This window comes from Procambarus clarkii, chromosome 35, assembly GCF_040958095.1.
Source record: "Procambarus clarkii isolate CNS0578487 chromosome 35, FALCON_Pclarkii_2.0, whole genome shotgun sequence".
Classification (NCBI taxonomy): Eukaryota; Metazoa; Arthropoda; class Malacostraca; order Decapoda; family Cambaridae; genus Procambarus; species Procambarus clarkii.
The window spans coordinates 8,848,068-8,861,356 of record NC_091184.1 but is presented as its reverse complement, the minus strand read 5'-3'; the positions used below and the strand labels follow the sequence as shown (position 1 = coordinate 8,861,356).

The following is a 13,289-nucleotide window of genomic DNA, read 5'->3' as shown; positions in this document are numbered from 1 at the left end:
AGTAGAGGGGGGCTGGAGCTACAGGTCCAGCTCCAACCCCCTGCCAGTAGAGGGGGGCTGGAGCTACAGGTCTAGCACCAACCCCCTGCCAGTAGAGGGGGGCTGGAGCTACAGGTCCAGCACCAATCCCCTGCCAGTAGAGGGGGCCTGGAGCTACAGGTTCAGCACTAACCCCCTGCCAGTAGAGATGGAAGGCTCGAGCTACAGGTTCAGCACCAATCCCCTGCCAGTAGAGGGGTGGAGGCTGGAGATACAGGTCCAGCACCACCCCCCTGCCAGTAGAGGGGGGGGCTGGAGCTACAGGTCCAGGACCAACCCCATGCCAGTAGAAGCGGCTGAAGCTACAGGTCCATCATCAATCGCCTGCTAGTACAGGGGGGCCAGAGCTACAGGTCCTGCATCAACCCTCTGCCAGGAGAAGGGGGCTGGAGCTACAGGTCCAGGACCAACCCCCTGCCAGTAGAGAAGGGACTGGAGCTACAGGTCCAGCACCAACCTTCTGCCAGCAGATGGGGGCCGGAGCTACAGGTCCAGGACCAACCCCCTGCCAGTAGAGGGGGGCTGGAGCTACAGGTCTAGCACCAACCCCCTGCCAGTAGAGGGGGGCTGGAGCTACAGGTCTAGCACCAACCCCTTGCCAGTAGAGGAGGGCTTAAGCTACAGGTCCATGGAGCTGCAGGTCAAGCACCAACCCCCTGCCAGTAGAGGGGGCTGGAGCTACAGGTTTAGCACCAACCCCTTGCCAGTAGAGGGGGGGGGGGCTGGAGCTACAGGTCCAGCACCAACCCCCTGCCAGTAGAGGGGGGAGGCTGGAGTTACAGGTCCAGCACCAACCCCTTGCCAGAAGAGGGGGGGGGGGGCTGAGCTACAGGTCCAGGACCAACCGCCCCCTGCCAGTAGAGGGAGCTGGAGCTACAGGTCCAGCTCCAACCCCCTGCCAGTAGATGGGGCTGGAGCTACAGATTCAGGGCCAACCCCTTGCCAGTAGAGGGGAGCTAGAGCTACAGGTCCAGCACCAACCCCCTGCTAGTAGAGGGGGGGGCTGGATCTACAGGTCCAGCACCAACCTCCTGCCAGTAGAGGGGGGCTGGAGCTACAAGTCAAGCGCCAACCCCCTGCCAGTAGAGGGGGGGAAGGAACTGCAGGTTCAGCACCAACCCGCTGCCAGTAGGATGGGGGCTGGAGTTACAGGTCCAGCACCAACCCCCTGCCAGTAGAAGGGGGCTGGAGCTACAAGTCCAGCACCATTCCCCTGCCAGTAGAGGGGGGGCTGGAGCTACAGGTCCAGCACCAACCCCCTGCCAGTAGAGGGGGCTGGAGCTACAGGTCCAGCATCAACCCTCTGCCAGTAGAGGGGGGCTGGAGTGTTCATTTTTAGGACCAACCCCCTGCCAGTAGAGGGGGGGGGGGCAGGCGCTATAGATCCAGGGTCAACCCCCTGCCAGTAGAAAGGAGCTGAAGCTACAGGTTCAGCACCAACCCCCTGCCAGTAGAGGGGGCTGGAGCTACAGGTCCAGCACCAATCCCCTGCCAGTAGAGGGGGGCCGGAGCTACAGGTCCAGGACCAACCCCCTGCCAGTAGAGGGGGGCCGGAGCTACAGGTCCAGGACCAACCCCCTGCCAGTAGAGGGGGGCTGGAGCTACAGGTCCAGCACTAACCCCCTGCCAGTAGAAGAGGGCTAGATCTACAGGTCCAGCACCAACCTCCTGCCAGTAGAGGGGGGCTGGAGCTACAGGTCCAGCACCAACCCCCCTGCTAGTAGAGGGGGGCTGGAGCTACAGGTCCAGGACCAACCGCCCCCTGCCAGAAGAGGGGGCTGGAGCTACAGGTCGAGCATCAACCCGGTGCCAGGAGAGGAGGGCTTGAGCTACAGGTCCAGCTTCAACCCCCTGCCATTAGAAGTGAGGGGGACTAGAGCTACAGGTCCAGCAGGAATCCCCTGCCAGGAGAGGGAGCTGGAGCTACAGATTCAGGGCCAACCCTCTGCCAGTAGAGGAGAGCTAGAGCTACAGGTCCAGCACCAACCCCCCTGCTAGTAGAGGGGGGCTGGATCTACAGGTCCAGCACCAACCTCCTGCCAGTAGAGGGGGGCTGGAGCTACAGGTCAAGCGCCAACCCCCTGCCAGTAGAGGGGGGGAAGGAACTGCAGGTTCACCACCAACCCCCTGCCAGTAGAAGGGGTTGGAGCTACAGGTCCAGTACCAACCCCCTGCCAGTAGAGGGGGCTGGAGCTACAGGTCCAGCGTCAACCCTCTGCCGGTAGAGGGGGGCTGGAGTCTTCATTTCCAGGACCAACCCCCTGCCAGTAGACGGGCTGGCACTACAGATCCAGGGTCAATCCCCTGCCAGTAGAAGGAAGCTGGAGCTGCAGGTTTAGCACCAACCCCCGGCCAGTAGAGGGGGCTGGAGCTACAGGTCCAGCACCAATCCCCTGCCAGTAGAGGGGGGAGGCTGGAGCTACAGGTCCAGGACCAACCCCCTGTCAGTAGAGGGGGGCTGGAGCTACAAATTCAGGGCCAATCCCCTGCCAGTATAGGGGAGCTAGAGCTACAGGTCCAGCACCAACCTCCTGCCAGTAGAGGGGGGCTGGAGCTACAGGTCCAGCACCAACCTCCTGCCAGTAGAGGGGGGGGGGCTAGAGCTACACGTCAAGCACCAACCCCCAGCCAGTAGAGGGGGGGCTTGAGCTATAGGTCTAGCAACAACCCCCCTTGCCAGTAGAGGAGGGCTAGATCTACAGGTCCAGCACCAATCCCCTGCCAGTAGAGGGGGCCTGGAGCTACAGGTTCAGCACCAACCCCCTGCCAGTAGAGGGGGGAGGCTGGAGCTACAGGTTCAGCACCAACGCCCTGCCAGTAGAGGGGGCGGGGCTGGAGCTACAGGTCCAGCACCAACCCCCTGCCAGTAGAGGGGGGAGGCTGGAGCTACAGGTTCAGCACCAACCTCCTGCCAGTAGAGGGGGGCTGGAGCTACAGGTCCAGCTCCAACCCCCTGCCAGTAGAGGGGGGCTGGAGCTAAAGGTCCAGCACCAACCCCCTGCCAGTAGAGGGGGGCAGGAGCTACAGGTCCAGCACCAATCCCCTGCCAGTAGAGGGGGGAGGCTGGAGCTACAGGTCCAGCACCAACCCCCTGCCAGTAGAGGGGGGAGGCTGGAGCTACAGGTCCAGCACCAACCCCCTGCCAGTAGAGAGGGGGCTGGAGCTACAGGTCCAGCACCAACCTTCTGCCAGTAGATGGGGGCCGGAGCTACAGGTCCAGGACCAACCCCCTGCCAGTAGAGGGGGGCTGGAGCTACAGGTCTAGCACCAACCCCCTGCCAGTAGAGGGGGCTGGAGCTACAGGTCTAGCAACAACCCCCTGCCAGTAGAGGGGGGCTGGAGCTACAGGTCCAGCACCAACCCCCTGCCAGTAGAGGGGGGCTGGAGCTACAGGTCCACCCCCCCCCCTGCCAGTAGAGAAGGGCTGGAGCTAAAGCTACAGCACCAACCTCCTGCCAGTAGATGGGGGCTGGAGCTACAAGTCCAGCACCAACCCCCTGCCAGTAGAGGAAGGCTGGAGGTACAGGTCCAGCACCAACCTCCTGCCAGTAGAGGGGGGGGCTAGAGCTACAGGTTAAGCACCAACCCCCAGTCAGTAAAGGGGGGGCTTGAGCTATAGGTCTAGCAACAACCCCCCTTGCCAGTAGAGGGGGGCTGAAGCTACAGGTCCAGCAGCAACCCCCTGCTAGTAGAGGGGGGCTGGAGCTACAGGTCCAACACCAACCCCCCTGCCAGTAGAGCGGGGCTGGAGCTACAGGTTCAGCATCAACCCCCTGCCAGTAGAGGGGGGCTGGAGCTACAAGTCCAACACCAACCCCCCTGCCAGTAGAGGGGGGCTGGAGCTACAGGTTCAGCATCAACCCCCTGCCAGTAGAGGGGGCTGGAGCTACAGGTCCAGCTCCAACCCCCTGCCAGTAGAGGGGGGCTGGAGCTACAGGCCCAGCACCAACCCCCTGCCAGTAGAGGGGGGCTGGAGCTACAGGTCCAGCTCCAACCCCCTGCCAGTAGAGGGGGGCTGGAGCTACAGGTCCAGCACCAATCCCCCTGCCAGAAGAGGGGGCTGGAGCTACAGGTCCAGCGTCAACCCTCTGCCGGTAGAGGGGGGCTGGAGTCTTCATTTCCAGGACCAACCCCCTGCCAGTAGAGGGGGGGCTGGCGCTACAGATCCAGGGTCAATCCCCTGCCAGTAGAAGGGAGCTGGAGCTGCAGGTTTAGCACCAACCCCCTGCCAGTAGAGGGGGCTGGAGCTACAGGTCCAGCAGGAATCCCCTGCCAGAAAAGGGGGGAGGCTGGAGCTACAGGTCCAGGACCAACCCCCTGTCAGTAGAGGGGGGCTGGAGCTACAAATTCAGGGCCAATCCCCTGCCAGTAGAGGGGAGCTAGAGCTACAGGTCCAGCACTAACCCCCTGCCAGTAGAGGGGGGTGGAGCTACAGGTCCAGCACCAACTCCCTGCCAGTAGAGGGGGCTGGAGCTACAGGTGAAGCACCAAATCCCTGCCAGTAGAGTGGGAAGGAACTGCAGGTTCAGCACCAACCCCCTGCCAGAAGAGGGGGGGGGGCTGGAGCTGCAGGTCCATCATCAATCCCCTGCTAGTACAGGGGGGCTGGAGCTACAGGTCCATGACCACCCCCCCCCTGCCAGTAGATGGGGCTGGAGCTACAGGTCAAGCACCAACCCCCTGCCAGTAGAGAAGGGGCTTGAGCTATAGGTTCAGCAACAACCCCCTGCCACCAGAGGGGGCTGGAGCTACAGTTCCAGGGCCAACCCCCTGCCAGTAGAGGAGTGCTTGAGCTACAGGTGCAGGACCACCCCCCCCCTGCCAGTACAGGGGGCTGGATCTACAGGTCGAGCATCAACCCGGTGCCAGGAGAGGAGGGCTGGAGCTACAGGTCCAGCTTCAACCCCCTGCCATTAGCGGTGTGGGGGACTAGAGCTACAGGTCCAGCAGGAATCCCCCTGCCATGAGAGGGGGCTGGAGCTACAGATTCAGGGCCAACCCCCTGCCAGTAGAGGGGAGCTAGAGCTACAGGTCCTGCACCATCCCCTTGCCAGTAGAGGGGGGCTGGAGCTACAGGTCCAGCACCAACCCCCTGCTAGTAGAGGGGGGCTGGATCTACAGGTCCAGCACCAACCCCTTGCCAGTAGAGGGGGGCTGGAGCTACAGGTCCAGCATCAACCACCTGCCATTAGAGGTAGCCTGTAGCTACAGGTCCAGCACCAACCCTCTGCCAGTAGAGGGGGGCTGGAGCTACAGGTCAAGCGCCGACTCCATGCCAGTAGAGGGGGGGAAGGAACTGCAGGTTCAGCTCCAACCCCCTGACAGTAGAAGGGGGTTGGAGCTACAGGTCCAGCAACAACCCCCTGCCAGCAGAGAAGGGGCTTGAGCTATAGGTTCAGCAACAACCCCCTGCCACTAGAGGGGGCTGGAGCTACAGATTCAGGGCCAACCCCCTGCCAGTAGAGGAGTGCTTGAGTTACAGGTGCAGGACCACCCCCCCTGCCAGTAGAGGAGGGCTGGAGCTAAAGCTACAGCACCAACCTCCTGCCAGTAGATGGGGGCTGGAGCTACAAGTCCAGCACCAACCCCCTCCCAGTAGAGGAAGGCTGGAGCTACAGGTCCAGCACCAACCTCCTGCCAGTAGAGGGGGGGCTAGAGCTACAGGTCAAGCACCAACCCCCAGCCAGTAAAGGGGGGGCTTGAGCTATAGGTCTAGCAACAACCCCACTTGCCAGTAGAGTGGGGCTGAAGCTACAGGTCCAGCAGCAACCCCCTGCTAGTAGAGGGGGGCTGGAGCTACAGGTCCAACACCAACCCCCCTGCCAGTATAGGGGGGCTGGAGCTACAGGTTCAGCATCAACCCCCTGCCAGTAGAGGGGGCTGGAGCTACAGGTCCAGCTCCAACCCCCTGCCAGTAGAGGGGGGCTGGAGCTACAGGTCCAGCACCAACCCCCTGCCAGTAGAGGGGGGCTGGAGCTACAGGTCCAGCTCCAACCCCCTGCCAGTAGAGGGGGGCTAGAGCTACAGGTCCAGCACCAATCCCCTGCCAGTAGAGGGGGCCTGGAGCTACAGGTCCAGCTCCAACCCCTCCCCCTGCCAGTAGAGGTGGGCTGGAGCTACAGGTTAAGCACCAACCCCCTGCCAGTAGAGGGGGGAGGCTGGAGCTACAGGTTCAGCACCAACCCCCTGCCAGTAGAGGGGGTGGGGCTAGAGCTACAGGTCCAGCACCAACCCCCTGCCAGTAGAGGGGGGGGGAGGCTGGAGCTACAGGTCCAGCACCAACCCCCTGCCAGTAGAGGGGGGGGGGGGCTGGAGCTACAGGTCCAGGACCAACCCCATGCCAGTAGAAGGGGCTGGAGCTACAGGTCTATCATCAATCCCCTGCTAGTGCAGGGGGGCCAGAGCTACAGGTCCAGCATCAACCCTCTGTCAGGAGAGGGGGGACTGGAGCTACAGGTCCAGGACCAACCCCCTGCCAGTAGAGAGGGGGCTGGAGCTACAGGTCCAGCACCAACCTTCTGCCAGTAGAGGTGGGCTGGAGCTACAGGTCCAGCACCAACCCCCTGCCAGTAGAGGGGGTCTGGAGCTACAGGTTCATCACTAATTCCTTGCCAGTAAGCGGGGGGGCTGGAGCTACAGGTCCAGCATCATCCTCCTGTCAGTAGAGGGGGGGTTGGAGCTACAAATCCAGCACCAACCCCCTGCCAGTAGAGGGGGGCTGGAGCTACAGGTCCAGCATCAACCCCCTGCCATTAGAGGTAGCCTCTAGCTACAGGTCCAGCACCAACCCCCTGCCAGTAGAGGGGGGCTGGAACTACAGGTCAAGCGCCGACTCCCTGCCAGTAGAGGGGGGGAAGGAACTGCAGGTTCAGCACCAACCCCCTGCCAGTAGAAGGGGGTTGGAGCTACTGGTCCAGCAACAACCCCCTGCCAGCAGAGAAGGGGCTTGAGCTATAGGTTCAGCAACAACCCCCTGCCACTAGAGGGGGCTAGAGCTACAGATTCAGGGCCAACCCCCTGCCAGTAGAGGAGTGCTTGAGTTACAGGTGCAGGACCACCCCCCCCCCCTGCCAGTAGAGGAGGGCTGGAGCTAAAGCTACAGCACCAACCTCCTGCCAGTAGATGGGGGCTGGAGCTACAAGTCCAGCACCAACCCCCTGCCAGTAGAGGAAGGCTGGAGCTACAGGTCCAGCACCAACCTCCTGCCAGTAGAGGGGGGGCTAGAGCTACAGGTCAAGCACCAACCCCCAGCCAGTAAAGGGGGGGCTTGAGCTATAGGTCTAGCAACAACCCCCCTTGCCAGTAGAGGGGGGCGGAAGCTACAGGTCCAGCAGCAACCCCCTGCTAGTAGAGGGGGGCTGGAGCTACAGGTCCAACACCAACCCCCCTGCCAGTAGAGGGGGGCTGGAGCTACAGGTTCAGCATCAACCCCCTGCCAGTAGAGGGGGGCTGGAGCTACAGGTCCAACACCAACCCCCCCTGCCAGTAGAGGGGGGCTGGAGCTACAGGTTCAGCATCAACCCCCCGCCAGTAGAGGGGGCTGGAGCTACTGGTCCAGCTCCAACCCCCTGCCAGTAGAGGGGGGCTGGAGCTACAGGTCCAGCACCAACCCCCTGCCAGTAGAGGGGGGCTGGAGCTACAGGTCCAGCTCCAACCCCCTGCCAGTAGAGGGGGGCAAGAGCTACAGGTCCAGCACCAATCCCCTGCCAGTAGAGGGGGCCTGGAGCTACAGGTCCAGCTCCAACCCCCCCCCCTGCCAGTAGAGGTTGGCTGGAGCTACAGGTTAAGCACCAACCCCCTGCCAGTAGAGGGGGGAGGCTGGAGCTACAGGTTCAGCACCAACCCCCTGCCAGTAGAGGGGGGGGGGGTGGGGCTAGAGCTACAGGTCCAGCACCAACCCCCTGCCAGTAGAGGGGGGGAGGCTGGAGCTACAGGTCCAGCACCAACCCCCTGCCAGTAGAGGGGGGGGCTGGAGCTACAGGTCCAGGACAAACCCCATGCCAGTAGAAGGGGCTGGAGCTACAGGTCTATCATCAATCCCCTGCGAGTGCAGGGGGGCCAGAGCTACAGGTCCAGCATCAACCCTCTGCCAGGAGAGGGGGGGCTGGAGCTACAGGTCCAGGACCAACCCCCTGCCAGTAGAGAGGGGGCTGGAGCTACAGGTCCAGCACCAACCTTCTGCCAGTAGAGGGGGGCTGGAGCTACAGGTCCAGCACCAACCCCCTGCCAGTAGAGGGGGTCTGGAGCTACAGGTTCAGCACTAATTCCCTGCCAGTAAGCGGGGGGGCTGGAGCTACAGGTCCAGCATCAACCTCCTGTCAGTACAGGGGGGATTGGAGCTACAAATCCAGCACCAACCCCCTGCCAGTAGAGGGGGGGGCTGGAGCTACAAGTCCAGCACCAACCCCCTGCCAGTAGAGGGGGGCTGGAGCTACAGGTCCAGCATCATCCTCCTGTCAGTACAGGGGGGATTGGAGCTACAAATCCAGCACCAACCCCCTGCCAGTAGAGGGGGGGGCTGGAGCTACAAGTCCAGCACCAACCCCCTGCCAGTAGAGGGGGGCTGGAGCTACAGAATCAGCACCAACCCCCTGCCAGTAGAGGGGGGCTGGAGCTACAGGTCCAACACCAACCCCCTGCCAGTAGATGGGGGGCGGAGCTACAGGTCCAGGACCAACCCCCTGCCAGTAGATGGGGGCTGGAGCTACAGGTCTAGCACCAACCCCCTGCCAGTAGAGGGGGGCTGGCGCTACAGGTCCAACACCAACCCCTGCCAGTAGAGGGAGGCTGGAGCTATTGGTCCAGCACCAGCCCCATGCCAGTAAGAGATGTTGCAGCTACAGGTCCAGCACCAACCCCCTGCTAGTAGAGGGGGGTTGGAGCTACAGATCCAACACCAACCCCCTGCCAGTAGAGGGAGGCTGGAGCTACAGGTCCAGCACCAACCCCTGCCAGTAGAGGGAGGCTGGAGCCACGGGTCCAGCACCAACCCCCTGCCAGTAGAGGGGGAGCTGGAGCTACTGGTCCAGCACCAACCCCTGCCAGTAGAGGGAGGCTGGAGCTACAGGTCCAGCACCAACCCCCGTTCCAGTAGAGGGGGCTGGAGCTATAAGTCCAGCACCAACGCCCTGACAGTAGAGGGGCAACCCCCTGACAGTAGAGCGGGCTGGAGCTATTGGTCCAGCACCAACCCCTTGCCAGTCGAGGGGTATTGGAGCTACAGGTCCAGCACCAACCTCTGCCAGTAGAGGGGGGAGCTGGAGCTACAGGTCCAGCACCAACCTCTGCCAGTAGAGGGGGGAGCTGGAGCTACTGGTCCAGCACCCACCCGCTGCCAGTAGAGGGGGGCTGGAGCTACAGATCCAACACCAACCCCCTGACAGTAGAGGGGGGCTGGAGCTGCAGGTCCAGCATCAACCTCCTGTCAGTAGAGGGGGGCTGGAGCTGCAGGTCCAGCATCAACCTCCTGTCAGTAGAGGGGGCTGGAGCTACAAATCCAGCACCAACTCCCTGCCAGTAGAGGGGGGGGCTGGAGCTACAGGCACCAACCCCCAGCCAGTAGGGAGGGGGCTGGAGCTACAGGTCTAGCATAAATGCCCTGAGAGTAGAGGGGGCTGGAACTCTTGGTGCAGCACCATCCCCTTGACAGTAGAGGGGGCTGGAGCTACAGGTCCAGCACCAACCCCCTGCCAGTAGAGGGGGGCTGGAGCTACAGGTCCAGCACCAACCCCCTGCCAGTAAAGGGGGGGCTGGTGCTACAGGTCCAGCACCAACCCCCTGTCAGTAGAGTGGGGGGGGGGGGGGGCGAGCTGGAGCTACATGTCCAGCATAATGGGGCTGTCATTGACCACAGGTGATAATGGGGCTGACACTGACCACAGGTGATAATGGGGCTGACACTGACCACAAGTGATAATGTGGCTAACTCTGCCCACTGGTGATAATGGGGCTGACACTGACCACAGGTGATAATGGGGCTGACACTGACCACAGGTGATAATGGGGCTGACACTGACCACAGGTGATAATGGGGCTGACTCTGCCTACTGGTGATAATGGGGGTGACACTGTCCACAGGTGATAATGGGGCTGACACTGACCACAGGTGATAATGCGGCTGACACTGCCCACTGGTGATAATGGGGCTGACACTGACCACAGGTGATAATGGGGCTGACACTGACCACAGGTGATAATGGGGCTAACTCTGCCCACTGGTGATAATGGGGCTGACACTGACCACAGGTGATAATGGGGCTGACACTGACCACAGGTGATGATGGGGCTGACACTGACCACAAGTGATAATGGGGCTAACTCTGCCCACTGGTGATAATGGGGCTGACACTGACCACAGGTGATAATGGGGCTGACACTGACCACAGGTGATAATGGGGCTGACACTGCCCACTGGTCATGATGGGGCTGACACTGACCACAAGTGATAATGGGGCTAACTCTGCCCACAGGTGATAATGGGGCTGACACTGACCACAGGTGATAATGCGGCTGACACTGCCCACTGGTGATAATGGGGCTGACACTGACCACAGGTGATAATGGGGCTGACACTGACCACAGGTGATAATGGGGCTGACTCTGCCCACTGGTGATAATGGGGCTGACACTGACCACAGGTGATAAAGGGGCTGACACTGACCACAGGTGATAATGGGGCTGACACTGTCCACAGGTTGAGGACCTCCGCAGGATGAGGGAGCCCGTCAACAGGCTGGTGGAGGCTGGCCGGGTGTTGGCCGTCCAGGAAGACCAAGATGGCCGCCGCTCCGCCAGGTTAACTCTACAAGACGGACAGCTGTAACTCCACCCACTCCCGCGTCAGCCCACGCCCGCCCACGCCCACACCCTCCAGGTTACTTTATTACACCCACTAGTCTTACTGACATTACTGACTTACTGAGTTATGATAACTAATATGATAACATTTTGTTATACAGTTATCAGCATGATTTATTTCATTTTCTGCAGGAGAGTGAGGTTGTGGGCGTGCTGGACCCTTCCTGCACCCTGGCGTTCCTTGACCTCGGGTGGGCGGGGTCAACAAGAGGGCGGGTCACCATCCAGCTGACCCCTGACACTCCGCTGGCCAGACAGTTTGTGTTGTTGTGTACGGGCCAGCGGGGCCACACCTACCGCAACACTAAACTGTTGTGTGTGTGGAACAAGGGTCAGCCGTGGGAGTGTGTGGTGGGCGGAGACTACGAGAGTAATGATGGTTGCGGAGGAGCCCCACTGCTGCCTGACCTCCAGGGGCAGTACCGGGAGTCAGCCCAGGCAGGAGCTGTGTTGGCCTGGGGTGAGCTGGGGGGTCCCTGGAGTGCCCAGTTCGCCATCACCACCTGGGACCACCAGGATGGTCGCCAGTTGCGAAATGTCTTCGGTGACGTGGTGAGCGGCCTGGATGTGGTGAGGGCAGCAGTCAACCACAGTGACATTAGGGAGGTGACTGTGGTGGACTGTGGTGTTGTGCTGCCACTCTAGTTCACTGTACCATCACTACTGTGGTGTTGTGCTGCCACTCTAGTTCACTGTACCACTACCATCACTACTGTGGTGTTGTGCTGCCACTCTAGTTCACTGTACCACCACCATCACTACTGTGGTGTTGTGCTGCCACTCTAGTTCACTGTACCATCACCATCACTACTGTGGTGTTGTGCTACCACTCTAGTTCACTGTACCACCACCATCACTACTGTGGTGTTGTGCTGCCACTCTAGTTCACTGAACCACCACCATCACTACTGTGGGGTTTGCTGCCACTCTAGTTCACTGTACCATCACCATCACTACTGTGGTGTTGTGCTACCACTCTAGTTCACTGTACCACCACCATCACTACTGTGGTGTTGTGCTGCCACTCTAGTTCACTGTACCACCACCATCACTACTGTGGTGTTGTGCTGCCACTCTAGTTCACTGTACCATCACTACTGTGGTGTTGTGCTGCCACTCTAGTTCACTGTACCACCACCATCACTACTGTGGTGTTGTGCTGCCACTCTAGTTCACAGTACCACCACCATCACTACTGTGGTGTTGTGCTGCCACTCTAGTTCACTGTACCACCACCATCACTACTGCGGTGTTGTGCTGCCACTCTAGTTCACAGTACCACCGCCATCACTACTGTGGTGTTGTGCTACCACTCTAGTTCACTGTACCACCACCATCACTCTTGCATCACCATGGACTGCCTGTTTTGATGCCAATGTAATTTAAGGACAGACTTTTATCACTATATCATCATAACTTCACTATCTTTGGTATATATACTTTGGTATCATATGCCTGACAATCACGACTGTATCACCATCAATGCTATATCTTCTCAGTACTGTATCCTATCAATGTTGTATCACTATAGCTTCACTATCACCTCTATATAACACCATCACCTCAGGGCCCACACTTAGGGTGATATACTGACCATGTTGAGTAACAAATTGTTGGTGTCACTATATGACAGCTGTTGTCACTGTTATATCACCAACAGCTCACTATCACATAACACTGTCACTGCTACACCAACATCATTTCACTTTCTCTGCATTATCACCTCACACTGATATTTCCTCCTTACATTTACTGATATATCACTATCACTGCTACAGCATCACTACTGCACCATCACTGCTATATCACCATCACCTCACTATCACTGCTATATCACCACTATACTATCACTGCTATATCACCACTATACTATCACTGCTATATCACCACTATACTATCACTGCTATATCACCACTATACTATCACTGCTATATCACCACTATACTATCACTGCTATATCACCATCACCTCACTATCACTGCTATATCACCACTATACCATCACTGCTATATCACCGCTATACTATCACTGCTATATCACCGCTATACTATCACAGCTATATTACCATCACCTCACTATCACTGTCATATGACCACCTCAGTATCACTATTATATTACTATCACTGCTATATCACCATCACCTCACAATCACTCAGGTGTGTTGTGATATTACCATACTGGACCATAGTGTGTTGTGATATTACCATACTGGTCCATGGTGTGTTGTGATATTACCATACTGGACCATAGTGTGTTGTGATATTACCATACTGGTCCATGGTGTGTTGTGATATTACCATACTGGACCATGGTGTGTTGTGATATTACCATACTGGTCCATAGTGTGTTGTGATATTACCATACTGGTCCATGGTGTGTTGTGATATTACGAT

General features: G+C 59.3%; 1 protein-coding gene across 2 annotated transcripts in view; it reads left to right on the top strand.

Annotated features, from left to right (window-relative positions):
• LOC138371351 (uncharacterized) overlaps positions 1-12,949 on the top strand; it is a 202,604-nt gene extending 189,655 nt beyond the window's left edge. For both annotated transcript variants that reach the window (XM_069336139.1, XM_069336138.1), the window contains exons 5-6: positions 10,733-10,912; positions 11,029-12,949. In XM_069336139.1, coding sequence (XP_069192240.1) covers positions 10,733-10,861 — 129 coding nt within the window. In that variant the 3' untranslated portion in view covers positions 10,862-10,912; positions 11,029-12,949. The remainder of the gene's footprint in view (positions 1-10,732; positions 10,913-11,028) is intronic.
• The last annotated feature ends 340 nt before the right edge of the window (positions 12,950-13,289 follow it).